The following is a 17075-nucleotide window of genomic DNA, read 5'->3' as shown; positions in this document are numbered from 1 at the left end:
GAAAATCCCTACCTGGGGAAACAACCTTTCTCAGAGACCTTGGTTAAAACACATAGTGCCTAGAAGGTGAGCAAACATTTTAAGAACAGTATGCCATATATGCCAGGTCCTTTGAAACAGCAAGGACGGACCGGCTCCCGGCATCTCAACTTCCTTTTTGGTGTGTTGCTGTTTTGATATAAAAGAACCCAGCTGCTTCTGCTTGCTGCAGCTGGCCTAGTCTATGCCAGGTGGGGTGGCCAGGTGGGGTGCGAGGGAAGGCGATGGAGGAGGGGGGGAGGGGCTCAAAGAGCCTAGCGCCTCTGGAAGTCTGGTGGCTGGTGGTGGCCACTCAGGATGGGGGCCCAGCGTTGACTTTGCCAGGCTGGCCGCCAGGCTGCTTCCTTGTGGCTTCCCGAGTCAGGTCACAGGTGATCATGCTGCTGGAGGCCTGGGGAGATTCCGAGTGCTCTGGGGACTCCAACACTGTGGCCATGAATGGGAGAGTGGACTTCCCAGAAAAGAAGCTTGCCCACCAGTGACCCGGGTCGGCTTTGGGGAGACCCGGGGGGTGGGGGATGGCTTCCCAGGGTACTTGGCACTTCCACAGGAGCTGTTACTGGAAGTGGAACCCAGGCGGCGCCGGTAGTAGTCGTGGGTGGCCACGAGGGAGCTGCTGGAGGGGATGGCGGCCATGCTCTTGCTTGTGCACCGGTGGAAACCTTGGTGGCGACCCCTCGCGGACCTTGGCGCGCGATCACGGGGGCGGGAACGAGGGGCGCTAGGCCGGGGAGCCCATTTGCAGAGGAGACCGCGGGAGGCCACTCCACGACTGAGACGCGCGGAGCCGAGGGGCATCTTATACACGGAAGTCAGCCAGTCAGCCAAGGAGGGAGCCATGCAGGTGCATAGCTGCCCATACCTTGACAAACAGGCTTCCTCCAATCACAAGCATTATTGTTATTGAAATCAGCTGATGCCATAGTTGGAGATGGAGGTGGAGAGTGTGCAGATGCAACAGGGACTGGAGAGTTCTGAGCCCATAAAGATGTCAAAAAATAAAAAGATAAATACCGGTAAGCAATTGTCTTACTCTGCAAAATTCAATCAGCTATGCAAAATAGCATGGAAATAGAGCTGCAGAGAGACAATTTGGACGTCCTCCCACTGAGTGTATGATCAGACAGTGAAGAAAACAGGAAGAACAACTCCTAAAGATGCCAAAAAAGAAGAAGGCCTTAAGAGAAAAACCAGCAAAATATTGATTTCTTAATTTGGGGTTGGAAAAGGGGGGGAGGGGGCGCGTCTTATATACGAAAAAATATGGTACCTTGAAAACAAAAGTGGCCAGGAGGCTCTCACCAATTGCTGATGTTAGGTGGAACCCTCCCAAAACCCGGTACTAGAAGAGAGTTTTGTCAAGGAGCTCAAAGATTGAGAAAGTCTTCCAGATACACAGTAAACTCACAGAGAGAAACTTGTCTGAGAAACTGCAGGGGTAACGGCATGTAACAAGCCTTTTGTTTTTGTACATTTTTAAGATATTTGGGGGCCACCCAAAGAAAACCTCCCTAAAGAGAAACAACAGCCAGCAACCCAGAGTCCTCTATCCAGGAGCTCAAAGCTCTTCCCAACACTGGTCCATCCTGTGGCTCTGACTTCCAATCCACAGGAAAAGCAGGTCCTGCCACATGCTTAAGGAAGTATCTGTTCTGGCACAGAGAATGTAGTCATTATGATATAGGTTTGCGTGCATGTTACAGAGACCCTCAAATGACAATGGCTTACAGAAGACAGAAGTTTGTAAAAGTCTCCCTATTCTTCACTGATATGATACCTACCTGTCCTTCAGGTCTCACTGGAAAATGTCACCTTGCTCGGCCACAGTGGCTCTGTGGTTGAGCATTGACCTATGAACCAGGAGGTCATGGTTCGGTTTGGTTCAATTCCTTGTTAGGGCATATGCCTGGGTTGCAGGCTTGATCCCCAATCGTGTGGATCAATTATTCTCTCTCATCATTAATGTTTCTAACTCTCTCTCCTTTTCCCTTTCTCCCTGAAATAAATACAAAATACATATATATTTTTAAATTTTTTTAAAGAAAATGTTACCTCCTCTGAAAAGCCTTCCCTGATGCCGCTTAGGCAAGGTAAGGTATTCTCACTGTTCTCTGAGCACCTTCTTACTTCTTCTTTTTTTTTTTTAAATATATTTTATTGATTTTTTACAGAGAGGAAGGGAGAGAGATAGAGAGTTAGAAACATCGATGAGAGAGAAACATCACTCAGCTGCCTCCTGCACATCTCCTACTGGGGTTATGCCCGCAACCCAGGTACATGCCCTTGACCAGAATCGAACCTGGGACCTTTCAGTCCGCAGGCGACGCTCTATCCACTGAGCCAAACCGGTTTCGGCAACCTTCTTACTTCTTGATCAAAACAATTATCATACTTAGTGTCATAGGTTGTTTCATTTTCCCAAATATTAGAAAATGTAAATGAATGTGTGGCTGGGCTCCAATAAAACTTTATGAACACTGATATTTGAATTTCCTATCATTTTCATATATCATGAAATATTCTTCCAATCATTTAAAAATGTGAAAGAATTCTTAGCTCATGATCTTGCCAAAACAAGCAGCGGCTGAACTTGGCCAACAGGCTGTAATTTACCAACAGGCTGTGATTTACCGACATTTTTGACAGAAGACTCTCCTGCTTTGATTAGTTTCTTCAACCCCTCTACACATTCACTGTAATACACATTCATGAGCACCTATTATGTGTCCAGCAGTGGCCAGAGGCTGCCAAGAGGCAAAGATGGTTAAGACATGCTCTCTGTCTCCAAGGCCATGTGACATGGACCCAAATAACTGTGACATCAGGCTGGCAGTGTTAAGTGTCCTAGAGAATCCACAAACTGTGGTTGCACCCTTTGGTTGGGGGCGGGGAGGGCAAGTACTTCATGACAAAGTGGCATCTGAGAGCTGAGTCACAGGCCATGTGCACCCAGAAACCAGCAACACTCAATATGGCTGGGACGTGGATGAATTCCACATGAAATCCTGGCATTAAGGCTGGACGAGCTACATCAGACTGTGCAAGGGAACCTCAGGGGCCAGTATGAAGCTTAGTTTGGTGGGCAACTCAGAACCACAGGGGATGATTAAACTGGAACCAGCACTGCATGAGTTTTTTAATGTTCTAACTTTCAAACTATTAAAATGTGGTTTCTGAAGCTATTTGGATCCTTTTTCATTTACTAATTTGCCAAATATTTCACCTGACACAGTCTCCTGGGGAAAATGCATTGTGTTCAAGGAAGCCTAGGAGGGGAAATGCCATCAGCATACTCCAACAAAGAGGGTTAGTGTTTTCCCAGGGGCCAGAGTTTGTAAAAGGAGTCACTGGATGGAAAAAGAAAAGATAAAGCAAGAGTAAAATGACAATTTCAAATAATCATTAGGTTTTGGAAAAACTCTGAACTATCAATCTCACAATGTCCTCCCTTGCTCCATCTATAATAATCTATAATAATAAAAGCATAATATGCTAATTAGACCAGAGAGCCAAACGACCTTCCAGATACCATTCTAGGATGTTCTTCCGGATGAAGCCATGGCAGCAGGGACAGAGGCAGAGGCGGTTAGGGGCGATCAGGCAGGCAGCCAAAGTAGTTAGGGGTGATCAGGAAGGAAGGCAGAGGCGGTTAGGGGCCATCAGGCAGGCAGGCAAGCAGTTAGGGGCGATCAGGCAGGCAGGCCTAAGCAGGCAGGCGGACATCCCCCGAGGGGTCCTTAGCGCTGCCGCAGAGGCAGGAGAGGCTCCCACCACCACTGCTGCACTAGTCTGGCTGAGCGGCACCCCCCCCCTCCCCCCGTGGGAGTGCACTGACCACCAGGGGGCAGCTACTTCATTGAGTGTCTGCCCCCTGGTGGTCAGTGCGCCTCATAGTGACTGGTCATTCTGCCATTCTGTCTATTTGCATATTAGGCGCCCCAGGGCCACTGCCATGGAGGGTCCTCTGAGATATAGTTCACCTAGAGCAGTGGTCGGCAAACTGTGGCTCTCGAGCCACATGCGGCTCTTTGGCCCCTTGAGTGTGGCTCTTCCACAAAATACCGACTTCTGCGCATGGGCCACAAAGTTTCAATCGCACTGTACTTGCGCGCCCGCACATGGTATTTTGTGGTATTTTGTAATAGGAGTAGCCTGACAGATGAAAGTAGTAGCTCGTGCATATCTCTGAAGGTCACGAAATATAAACCTGATGTAAAATCTCTGTCATCAGTGACGCAGCAGCAAAAGTCCCACTGATAATATCAAACAGAGTCATAAAGTTTTCTGTTAGACTATCAGTGTACAAGTATACATTAAAAAATAAATATATTTTTCATCATCATATACTGTGTTTTTGTCGCTCGAATGAATTTTATTATTTCTTCAAGGTTCTTCACATACGTACACCTTAAGAGATATCAAGTAAGCGTAACATGCTCTCAAAAAATTAGGGTTGGCACGCAAAAGAATTTTGAGTCAGAGATTTTGCTGGTTTTGGCACGCACTCACAAAAGGGTTGCCCACCCCTGCACTAGAGCCTCCAGAAGACACACAGCCTTGCTAACACTTTACAATCTTAGTCCCATAAAACCCAGTTGAAACATCTGACCTCCAGAACTGTAAGAATAAATTCATGTTGTTTTAAGCCACTGAGTTTGTGGTAATTTGTTACAATCAGCAATAGAAAACTAATAAAATCAGAATGACAATTACATCACCTACTTTGAAAAGCTGGCAATATGCCTGCTTTAGACTCACAATTCAACTCCTAGGTATGTACCCATCAGAAATGTGTATATATGTTCACCAAAAACGTCTACTAGAATGTCCTTAGCAGCATTATTTGTAATGTCCCAAACCTGAGAATTACCAAATGTCTGTCAGTGATAAAATGAATAAATTGAGGTACATTCACACAGTGGAATACTATACAGCAATAAGAATGAACCAACTATTACCATAGATGGTATGGAACTCTTAAACATGCCTAGTGAAAGCCATACAACAGAGAAATTCTGTAGGATCCAATTGCTATCAAGTGCAAATGCAAGTAAAAGTAATCTATGCTGGTTGAAGCCACTACTCTCCCTGCCTCCTCAAAGGAGGGATATGAGGGAGTCTTCTGAGATGCTGGTATTGAATGTTCTGTCTCTTGATCTTAATGATGACTCAGTTTGTGCAAAATCACTGAACTTGTGAAATATGCACCATTAAATATGTTCTATAAGTTAATAGAAACTTTTTGTTATTTTAATGGGGGAAAGGAGACCTGTGCCTTCAATGCAGATTTGCCGCATCCTCCCCAGGAACTTCCAATCTCCCCTCGCTGGACACAGGTCCAGGATTCTAGGTCCCTACAACCTAAGTCTGGGTTAAAATACCCTGTGAGCTTTCTTTACAGATATTCACTAAAGAGTCTATTTCAGCGGGTTTTTTCCTAAGTAAAGGAAGCCTACCCAGAGATAAGCCTACTTTCCCCTTTTGAGGAGTCAAAACTACAAACTAGTTTTGATGAACATTTTCTGAACAACAGAAAATGGTCTTTTCCCCACCCGTCGATCCCTGATAAATGGAGTAAAAAGCGTTGCTTCTACTTAATTTCCTCTTTTTAGTCCCTAGTGAGGTTTAACACGTAGAATGTACTTTGTGAAATTTTGTTCGTGTTATATTAATGTTTTAATAATAGTGTATAAAGTTATAAACGCATAGAAACAGGAACGGTTGCTCCCACCAATACCCCAATGAGAAGCGAGGCTTTGGCTTTACCTAAAGGGAGTACAGGGCTGGGAAGTGGGGAGAGGGAGCGGTGAGGGACTGACACCAGAATCAGCCCAGGGTGGGGTGGGGTGCGGTGAGGGGGGGTGGGGTGGGGATATGAACTGGGGAAAAAACAAAGATATGAACGGGGTCGGGGGGTGGGGGGATTAGGAGCCGGGAAGTAGGGGTGGCCATCTCTCTCCAGTGGGAAGACCCTGCGGTCCGTTCTCTGGGCCAAATCGGCATGGCCAAAGCCCAGGGACCAGTTTGAGTGGGGAGGGGGTTCTTCTGGCGACAGAAGGCGGAGCTTGGGAGGCCAGACTTGAGCTCCCCCTCCCCTCAACGCCCCCCCCCCCCCCAATCAGATCGACTTTGACCCCGCAGCCCCCACCAGCAGCTCAGCCCCAGCGGGCGAGCCACTCCCAGCGGAAGCGCCGCGCGGCCCGGGCGTCTGGCGAGGCGCGCGTCTCCCGGCCCCCACTCCACCGCGTCGCGGCTCCGAGCCGCCGCCTGCGTTTTTCAGACGAACAGGGGCGGGGACCGGGTGGCACCTACCAGCATCTGCGACCTGAGCCGCCGAAGACCACAATCCAACAGGGTGGGCGCCCTAGGGTCACCTGCGCGGAGGGTCCTAGCAGACCCCGGGAGGCGGAAGGCGGTGCCGCCGCGACTCGACAGCGCGTCCCAGGTCAGTGTGCGGCGCCCGCTCTGCAGGCTGCACTTGGGGAAACTTTGGTTTGCCGTGTGGGCTGCCGGGAGGAGAGCAATGAGGGCACGGCCCGGCGCCCCGCGGCCTCTGTGCACCGCGTCCAGGGCTTCCAGGCCCTGGGAGACGCACCCACCGCGCACCCCGAGACCCGCGCCAATCGAGGGTCGCCGGGTCTCAGGGGCCTGTCCAGAGACTCAGCCCTGCCACCGCGGGCTTTGCGGCGGCTCGAGCTTGGACCCCGCCGGGATGCGGGTTTCGCCTGCTCTCTCCTCGCCGCGCCGGGAACCGGCGAGGCCGCCCGTGGCCGCGGGATGTCTGGGAGAATGCGGGTCGGCGCCCAGCCCGAGCGGCGCGCGTTCGGCCGCAGGAGCGTGCGGGGCGGAGGGTCGGACTTGGCGCGTCTCCGCAGGTGCCTGGGGCGCCGGGGTTGTGGGAGGTGCCGGCTGGGCGCGGAGGGCGAGCTGGGGGCTGCGGAGCTGTTTGCAGCCACTGGCTTCACAAACGCGAGCCACCCAGGGGCGGGCAGCTGGGACTCGGCGCCTCTCGGGCGCGTACAGCTTTGGCACCAAAACCTTGGAATTCGTTACCAGAGGGCAGGGGTCCAGAGGTGCACCTGCCCCGGGATGGAGGCCATGGTTTTTCTCCTCGGGCATACCATTTCCTAAGGGAGGGCAGCGTCCCCCGGGAGGGCAGCTTGGGGACCCAACCGCAGAGGCTCTTCGCTGAACCCCATTTCGTAGATGGCCTGCCTGCTTAGCACAGAGACCAGGCGACGAAACGCGCACCCCACCCCCATCCGTGCCCCGGCGCTGTCGCCCCAGTCACCTTCCTTTGCCCTTCTCCGACAGCACTTGGGGTTCGCTCCCACCGCACTCTGAAAAAAAACTGAAGGAGCTTGGTTCCCAGAGCCGGCTGGGTCTGTGGAGACGCTGCCAGAATCCTCAACAGCTTGGATCCCTGACAGTTGGAGGTATAGTTTTGCTGGTCTTATGTGTATGTTCTGGGGTGGGGGTGTAGCTGGCCCAAGGCCCAGAGGCTTGGGGGACAGCGAAGTAAGTTTGAGAAGACATTAGCCCTTTGGGGGTACATGTGGGAAATAGGGTAAACCTTACCAGTTACTCTTTCCCTTGAGCAGTTACTAAATATTTACTAGCTGGTGCCAGGGTAAAACACTATTCCTGGCAGGTCATGACATTTCCTGGGGCAATCTCGGATGCATTTTTTGTTCTGACACTGCTCCCTTTCCTTGCGTGGGGAAGAGACATATTTTACTTGTGGCAGGCAGAGTTGCTTCATTCCAGGTGCAGCTGACCTCTGCATCCTGGCCTTGGGCTGTCTGATGGGACTCTGAATTTTTGCAGCTCTCTCTGTGGAGGGCAGGGCAGGGCAGCACGCCTCCAGTCCTTGGTCCATCTCACTCAAGGCTGCACTCTTCTCTGGGCCTGTGGGCTCCCTCTACATCTAGGCTGTGGCAGCCATCCCTGCCCTTCACTCCTGCAGGGGAGTTGAGCGTCAGACCATTGGGAGGTGATGCCAGAGGCAGCCTGGTGGGATCCTGAGCAGGGGTTGGTAGCACATAGGATGTGGGTGACGGAATGAGGAATGAGGATTTTCTCCAAGTGTGCATAGATGGCACCCCCTATTGAATATCTGGAAGTGGAGACTGGAGTCTTTTTAACAAACTCTTCATGTGATTCTTCTGCCCATTGGTTATAGGGACCTTGCCTGTCAGTGTCAGACCCCACCACCCATTTAGTGATGGGTGTTCAGAAACTGACATTTATTAAAGTCTTAAGAGACCAGTGTATTAGGGTCTTTTAAATCCTCACAAGTATCTACTATAAAGTAGATTTTATCCCCATTTTAGGGATGAAGAAACGGAGGCTCAGAGCATTAGCTTCCCAAGGGTAGGTAACTTGGGAAGAGACAAAGCCCAGACCTCTGATACACAGCCTGCTGCCTTCTCTAAGCTGGCTTTGTCCCCTTGTGGGCAGCACAAAGGCAGGGAGGGGCAAGCATTTGTTAATTTCCACCCCCTTGGTGCCCTCCCCCACCATGTCAGACAGCTGACATTATGAGAGGGAGCACGAATCCTTTTTTGGGAGGTGGAGTAAGAGACTCAAAGGAAAATAACATTTCTCTCCAAATGAAAGGAAAACTGGAGGTGGCACAGGGAGAAAACACCCCAGGAAAGGCCAAGCCTACCATTTCCAAGATGACTTTTAAAGTGCTTCAGCCCATGTTGCACTGGGGAGTTAGACACCACACGAATCAGGCACTTACTCTGTGGGAAACTGGGGACATAAGATGAAGGACACAGGAACTTCTACGTAAGCCCTGGGGTGCAGGCAAATAAGAGGAATGACTTTGGGAGAGCTCCCACCTTTCCCTTTGCAGCCTCCTCCCCTGCACAGAATGGGGGCCTGACCTGGTGCATGCCGATTCCCTTCCTATGCCAGCCATGCTTACAGGGCAGGCTGCATCCTGCAAACACAGAGGGTTGCCACGCATAGGACCCACTTTTACACACTCATAATCAGTGAAATGTGATTAACTGAACAAACACTGTAGGGATGCCTTAAGGAATGAAAAAAAGCTAGACTCCAAATGGGAGAGATGAGTGCAACAAATTATTGGTATTTACATAACTGAATAGCTTTGATTCCTTCGTAGGAACTGACAGCTGGCTGACAGAAAACGCATCCAGCGGGAGAAAAGGCATAAGTGAAGTATGAAATTTTGAATAATGTTTTCAGGTAACTTTCTATTTCCATGTAGAGTGGGTGTCTGGAGAGGCGAATGCAGTTATGGTTTGAATTGCTTCATTTATTGTCAGATGTTTTTAAAAGGGTCATAATTCTAAGATCCAGTGTTTTTGACTTCTTTAGCCTGGCATCCAGTCTTCAGGTAGCAGGGCAGAAAGCTGGGGTGGGTGCACCATTCAGCCTGTAGACTCTCACTTTATCCCTCTGTTTTCAGCATGCTGCCATGAGGTTTAGAGCTTTTCTGATCAATCTGTTCAGAGAATAAACCATTGTTTTCTTGCCTAAAAGAGTCTGCTACTTGGGGTGGGGTAAAGAACCTGGGGTCCATTTGTTCTGTCCCCAGACTTTGAGTGATCCTCTCATTTTCATCCCTGCGCCTCATTGCCACTTGCTGTGTCACTTAGGGCCTCTGCGTCCTAAACTTCATGGGCTTTAGGGGTAAGCTGGTTCCCTGCTCATCTCCCTGGTAATTTCTGTTGCAGCCTCTGCAATGCGAAGGCAGTTTACCACGCCACCATTCCTGCTCTGTTTCCAAAGCTTGTTTGAAATTGCTCCCCTGATATGTATCCTCCAGTTTTCTTTGTTCTTTAGGATATGTATCTTTTTCATTTTTTAAAATAACAAAATTGTAATTTTAGTGGCATCTTGAGAATAGAGAGAGGACCAAATGAGTATAGTAAATACACCATAATGAATTGCAAGTGATTTTAAAGATGTTCTAATCCTATATAATAAAAGCCTAATATGCTAAGTGTCCAGTCATCCAGTTGTCCGTTCAACCAATCAAAGCGTAATATGCTAATGCTATGCTAAGGCTGCTCCACTGCTCACTATGACGTGCACTGACCACCAGGGGGAAGGCACTATGACCGGTAGGTTAGTTTGCTGCTGGGGTCCCACCGATTGGGACTGAACGAGACTGGCTGGATACACCCTGGAGCCCTCCCGTGATTCCTCCCCAGCTGGCCAACCTCCCACGTCCCTCCCCGGCCCTGATCATGCACCAGTGGGGTCCCTCGACCTGGCCTGCTCCCTCTCACAATCCGGGACCCCTCGGGGATGTTGGAGAGCCTGTTTTGGCCAGGCTGAATTCATGCACCAGGCCTCTAGTTTTAAAATAAAAAGCAATTTAGCCCCAGCCAGTGTGGCTCAGTTCGTTGAGCATTGTCCCGTGCACTGAAGGGTCGCTGGTTCAATCCCAGTCAGGGCATATGCCCAGGTTGCCTGTTTGGTCACTGGTGGGGATGCATGTGGAAGGCAACTGATTGATGTTTCACTCACATCAATGTTTCTCTCTTTCCTTCTCCTTTCCTCTCTCTCTAAAATCAATAAAGACATTTTTTAAAAAGACAATTTATCCAGCTGTTTAACAATTAAAATCTTATAATAATGTTGAAGTTATTGCACTAGAAAATTATAAAGAAAATATGCTTATTTTCTTTATAAGTACCTATTTTCTTTATAAGCACCTGTTTTCCCTAAAAGTTTCATTCCATATTTTGGTAAATACCATTTATGTTTAGGGAACATTATTTGCACATCCTAAAAAAAACCATTGTAAATATTTTACCTGTTATTTAAGTAGGCTGTGGATTAGGGACATGGTAAAAATAAAAGAAGGCTAAATTCTGGGATCAAATTTTTTAAAAAGAAGAGTGCAGTGATAGGAAGGCACAATATGAAAGTCTTTTTGTAGATATTGATTTCACCAGGGGATGAATGTTATCTGATTATCTTTCCACAGATGAGGAGCCCAAGGCTCTGAGCTGAGAGACTTGAGCAGGGCATTCAGTTAGCAAGTAGGAGAGTCGGGATAAAAATCTGGGTCTGTCTAACCCCCAGACATTCTCTAGCTGAACTGTTATCTGTTGGGAAGGCAAAACTGAACTTGGGGATCATTTATAAGCTAGGTTATAACCAAGGGTCTGACTGAATGTGAAGATAATGTCAGCACCTAATGTTCAGTGAGGGTTTCACAGGTTGGGATAGGAGGCAAGGCCATTTCTGAACTAGGAGAACTGTGGGTGAAAGAAGTGGTCTTGTCACACACAGGTAGGACTTACCTCTAGGAAGAGCAAATAAGTCAAACTTCATTGTCAGCGTTTTTGCTGTGCAAATGGCTGGGGCAAGATAAAGGAACCAAGTGTGGAAGAGGATGAGGGTATAGATAAAGACAAGGGCATTATTCCAAAAAGGTACTGATTACAAATGAGACACTAGGAGACCAGCTATGTTCATATGTGGAGAAGAAAGTGTTTGACAACTTTTTCCTCTGAAAAATTTAATGTTTAAAGATTTTCAGAATTGTTCTACTAAATGTGAACAGTTTAAAAAAGTGATCCAGGGGTTTTTTGGAATGCTCACCACAATACCACCACCAACGCCAACAATCCAGGGGTTTTTTAATGAACAAAGAGTACTAGTAAGCCTCATGGAGTTGTTTTTGCTAGATAGTCCTCCAGTTCTTGGGGTAGAGAGTCTGCCTACACCCACATGGCAGATAGATTCACTGGTTGCCAGGAGCTAGTGGTGGGACTGCTCAGCTTCTCTGAGGCCCTGGAGCCCACAGCACCCTCCCTTTCCACAGGACTACGGTGTGGCACCCCAGCAGGCAGTACATTGCCAGCTCCCCTTCATCTCCTAGAACCTCCTGACGCCAGCTTTAAGGAAAGTTGTGACAGAAAGTAGTCAGAATTAGTGTTGTGGAGAACGGCTGTTACATGAGGATAGGTGAAAAGGTTTAAAAATCCCAAAGTTTCTTATAAGACCATTTTAAAAAAAGAGTTATCAACTAAAGACCTTCTATGCATATATGCAGAACCCATGGACGCCGACAGTGCGGTGGTGAAGGCCTGGGTTGGGAGGAGCGGTGGGCTGGAGGAAGTCAATGGGTGATAAAGGGGGACATATGTAATACTTTCAACAATAAAGATTTTTTTTTTTAATAAAGATTTCTTAAGAAGTTATAGACTAGAATGTGATGTAGGCAAAAAAAGAAGTATTTTAAAAAAACCAATATTGGCCCCAATACTAAAAACTACATGAGAGTATAATATTAAAATGTGGTATCTGAGAACTTGTTCTCATTTGAGTATCTGTTTCTCAAATGCTGCTTTTGGTCAACAGTGTTTTTACATTATTGATACCATCTTCTTCTTGAACTGCAGTTACTAAGTGGTTTCTATATTTAATATTATGTTCCAGTCATTTCTCTAAATCCTGTTGCTTTAATCCTATTAAACACATTTGTAGTTTAAAAATGCTAAAAGAAGGTTTCTTTTGAATCACTGTCTCACGTGAGCTCTTTTCAGATGCTTTGCATTCAGAATAGACCTCTGGGTTGGGACCCACGCTGTCAGCCAGTCCTAAAATTCCTAAGTTCCTGAGTTGCAGGTATGTCTGGCTCTGGAATAACTCGGTAGATCATAAAGTAGATCACAGCATTCACTTTCATTGTGTTTATGTATTTGTATATTGAGTAGTTGTCCTCTGCTTAGCATCAGGAATGATACTAATGAGGAAGTTAGTAAGGATATTCTTTTGAATGCCGCCTTTCAGGAACATAGTAGCTGAAGCTCCTTGAATATCTAGGCATCAATGCTGTTGGTAATACCACAAAAACTGAACTATGTTGTAAAAACTAAGATGTGATAGACGCTTTGTAAAACGTAATTATGAAACATCCTATAGAAGCGCTATGCTCTTGTTCTGTATACATGTTCCATTTTACAATAAATAGATGAGTAGTAGAATCATACAGAAGAACATGTGAAATATGTACTGTTTTAAAAAACAATAATAAAATGGACATCTATATCCATGCTGCACAGGGAGAGAAACAGAACATTACCTGAATCTTAAAATTCCCCAGGCCTCCCTCCCAGATTTTATTGTTCTCTCTACACCCCACCCCCAAGAGATAACTTCCTCTTGATTTTGTTAATCACTCCTTTTTGCTGTTCTCTTCAGTTTCCCATTTGTGTATGATTCTTAAGTAAATTAACTGTTTATTTTTGAAAAATTGGATGAATAAAGAAAGGTCAGTATTGACAATAACATATGATGGAGCTCTCAGGAGATAAGCTGAAGAGTCTCTGGATCTTATTCACTTTTCCATAGAACAGCCGTGGGCAAACTACGGCCCGCGGGCCAGATCCGGCCCATTTGAAATGAATAAAACTAAAAAAAAAAAAAAAAAAGACCGTACCCTTTTATGTAATGATGTTTACTTTGAATTTATATTAGTTCACACAAACACTCCATCCATGCTTTTGTTCCGGCCCTCCGGTCCAGTTTAAGAACCCATTGTGGCCCTCGAGTCAAAAAGTTTGCCCACCCCTGCCATAGAATCTTGTTGTTTCTTGGTTACAACATCTTATCCCTTTGGGGATAATGAGCTTTTGCAGTTTTCATTTTCCTGACTAATTAATATCTGTAACCTCCAAGTTGATTTTATTCTGTTTGTTCTGGTCTCTGTATTTTTCATGTAAGAGGCCTTTTCTTTTGCTTTTTATTTTGACTGTCTCATGATTAAAGGGCTTGGATTAAAAAGCTGATTATTATTTAATTAATGTGGGATATTTCACATGTTCTTTTGTATGATACTACTTTTATTTATTGTAAGATGGAATATGGGGTGGGCAAACTTTTTGACTCGAGGGCCACAATGGGTTCTTAAACTGGACCGGAGGGCCGGAACAAAAGCATGGATGGAGTGTTTGTGTGAACTAATATAAATTCAAAGTGAACATCATTACATAAAAGGGTATGGTCTTTTTTTTTTAGTTTTATTCATTTCAAACGGGCTGGACCCTGCCCGCGGGCCGTAGTTTGCCCACGGCTTTGTATACAGTACTAGGTTGGTGTTACAGTATAAGTATTCAGTGAAGATTCTAAAAGTAAATTTTAGTTTGTAACTTCCTAAAGCTTGTTACTAGTCTAAAATTTTTTAATTTTGTAATTCACTATTTTGTTCTGTACTTATTAATGACAATCTCATTTATGTCCTCTTTCTCCATACATATTTCAGAAATTGTATGCAAAAACATGAATATAAATGAGGACATTGATTTTGGCTAATCTTTTGGTCTTCATCTTCTTTGATAAGCAGGTATTGATTTCTGACTTTTGAAGATGGATGAAGGTGTAGAAATTTCAAGTGATGGAAATTCCCTGATAAAAGCAGTCCATCTGAGCCGGCTTCGCCTCACAAGACTCCTGCTAGAAGGAGGCGCCTACATCAATGAGAGCAATGACCGTGGGGAAACACCTTTAATGATCGCCTGTAAGACCAAACATGTGGATCACCAGAGTGTCAGTAAAGCCAAAATGGTTAAATACCTGTTAGAAAACAATGCTGATCCCAACATACAGGACAAATCTGGGAAAACTGCTTTGATGCATGCTTGCTTAGAGAAAGCTGGCCCTGAAGTTGTTTCCTTGCTCCTACAGAGTGGGGCCGACCTCAGCTTGCAAGACCATTCTAGTTACTCAGCCCTTGTTTATGCTCTCAATTCAGAAGATAAAGAGACCCTGAAAGTTCTACTTAGTGCTTGCAAGGCTAAAGGAAAAGAGGTCATTATCATAACAACAGCGAAATCGCCCTCTGGCAGGCACACTACCCAGCAGTACTTAAATATGCCTCCTTCGGATATAGATGGGTGTCATTCCCAAGCCACCTGTGTCACTCCTTCAGGAATAGACATAAAAACGGTCTCGATGCCACTTTCACATTCTTCTGAAACTGATATGAGAGTTTTTGGCTTTAATGATGTGGAGTTCTCGGGAAGCTGTGATGATTCCTGGGACTTGGGCTCTCCTGTGAGGAAGCCTGCTGTGGCCCTTAATGGGCCCAAGCCACCCTGGGTCAAGAGTCCCCCCTCATTAATGAACAGAGTGGCCTCTTTGCAAGAGGAGCTCCAGGATATTACCCCAGAGGAAGAATTATCCTACAAAACCAATGGGCTGGCACTTTCCAAGCGGTTCATCACTAGGCACCAAAGTATTGACATAAAAGACACGGCACATTTGCTAAGAGCCTTTGATCAGGCCAGCTCAAGAAAGACGTCATATGATGAAATGAATTATCAGTCATGCTTTTCAGAAGGAAATCAGCAGTGCATTGAAATCCCTATTGACCAGGACCCAGACTCTAACCAGACAGTATTTGCTTCCACCTTAAGAAGTATAGTTCAAAAAAGAAACTCAGGGGCAAACCACTACAGCTCTGATTCCCAGCTCTCAGCTGGTCTAATCCCTACAACTTCAGAAGATGGCAAAGCACTTACCGGAAAGAAAAAGATCCTTTCACCAACTCCTTCCTTGTTGTCAGGGTCCAAAGACTTGTTGGAGAATATCCCCCCAGGTCCCCTGAGCAGGAGGAACCATGCAGTGTTAGAAAGGCGTGGGTCAGGAGCCTTCCCTTTAGATCACAGTTTTCCCCAAACCAGACCAGGATTTCTGCCACCCTTAAATGTGAGTCCTCACCCTCCCATCACAGATGTCAATGTCACCAAGATTCCCAGCCTTCTTTCTTGTGGTCAAAAAGTGCTTATGCCAACAGTACCTATTTTCCCTAAAAGTAAAAGAATGTTAAGGAGACAGTCATTGCAAACAGAACAAATTAAGCAGTTAGTAAATTTTTAAGAGATGGCTGGAAAACGTATTTTGTTCATATGTCTTTATCAGAGAAATATACAACTAGAGAAGAAATCTCAAATGTTCATCCTTTTAAATACTGTAATTGGTTAGTCCATAATGATTAGGGGGATCAACATGTGTATCATACGAGACCCTGTGGACACAAATACTCTATAGTTTCTGGTTAGGGAATTCTCTCAAAGTTACAAGTATTTTTCTCAAAAGTTAAAAGTATTTTTCTCTAAAGTATTTCCCCCCACCCCCTCTCTCCCTTCCACTTTCTCTGAAAAGCAAAGGAAAAAATATGCTCCATTATTTGGGTGAGGATTAACTTAAAAAAAAATGTCTAAAAGAAAACACCCACAGCTATTAAAATGTTCTATAATCTATCAGCTTAAACTACAAAGAAAGGATGAACTGATTCTTTAAAAATGTTGCCCAGGCTGGCGTGGCTCAGTGGTTAGCATCGACCTATAAACCAGGAGGTCATGGTTCCATTCCCAATCAGGGCACACGCCCAGGTTGCAGGCTCCATCCCCAGTGTGGGGTGTGCAGGAGGCAGCCAACCAATGATTCTCTCTTACTGATGTTTCTCTTCCTCTCTCTGAAATCAATAAAATATATATAATGTTGACTGCAGGTAGATGAAAATCTAGTTAAAATTTTAATGGTCAATCATTATAGTAGACAGAGAAACTAATGTTCCTGTTGTTAGCTTAATCAGTGTTAAATGGTAGGTAAGTTTTACGCGGTAGTAATAATCTATGCCAGGTGTTTGTGTGCTGTTTTTTGCTTTGCTTTGTTTTTTTTAAACATTTAAACAAAAATGTAATGGAATTCTTCATTTTCCATACCTTTAATTCCTGTTAATTTTTTTGAAGTTTAGCCATACGCTCCCAATGAAAATATATTTTAAAGTTAAAAAACATTCCTCTTTACTTATTTTTGTCTTTCTAAAAACAATCCCAAAAATATCCCAAAAGTTTGAGGTTCATCACAAATAGAAACTAACTGCTTGCTTTATTTTATTAAAAAAGAAAAAGAAAAAAAGAAACCACCTGATTATTAGCTTAGGTGAGCTAAAGTTAAGAAAGTCAGTAGAAACTTAATTACAAAATGTACTAAATAGTCAATATTAAACAATGTCTTTATTTCTAATATATAAT

At 45.5% G+C, this 17075-nt stretch overlaps 1 protein-coding gene and 1 pseudogene across 2 annotated transcripts; one reads left to right on the top strand and one right to left on the bottom strand.

Annotated features, from left to right (window-relative positions):
* Positions 1 to 323: 323 nt before the first annotated feature.
* On the bottom strand, positions 324 to 801 carry LOC308518474 (pancreatic progenitor cell differentiation and proliferation factor-like; annotated as a pseudogene). Its single transcript has one exon. The product of its transcript is annotated as a pancreatic progenitor cell differentiation and proliferation factor-like (transcript).
* A 6552-nt stretch (positions 802 to 7353) lies between these two features.
* ANKRD34B (ankyrin repeat domain 34B) lies at positions 7354 to 16933 on the top strand. Its single transcript, XM_081088642.1, has 3 exons — positions 7354 to 7475; positions 9179 to 9261; positions 14381 to 16933. Exon 3 carries the CDS (start codon positions 14404 to 14406, stop codon positions 15913 to 15915), a length of 1512 nt encoding a protein of 503 aa, XP_080944768.1. The 5' UTR covers positions 7354 to 7475; positions 9179 to 9261; positions 14381 to 14403; the 3' UTR covers positions 15916 to 16933.
* The last annotated feature ends 142 nt before the right edge of the window (positions 16934 to 17075 follow it).

This window comes from Myotis nattereri, assembly GCF_964212035.1.
Source record: "Myotis nattereri genome assembly, chromosome: 4".
NCBI classification, from domain to species: domain Eukaryota; kingdom Metazoa; phylum Chordata; class Mammalia; order Chiroptera; family Vespertilionidae; genus Myotis; species Myotis nattereri.
Note: the sequence above shows the minus strand (reverse complement) of the source record. Positions and strands in the feature narration are given on the sequence as shown.

Bases quoted from the DNA above. Each gene is read 5' to 3' on its own strand.
- ANKRD34B (XM_081088642.1), top strand. From the start codon at position 14,404: ATGGATGAAGGTGTAGAAATTTCAAGTGATGGAAATTCCCTGATAAAA.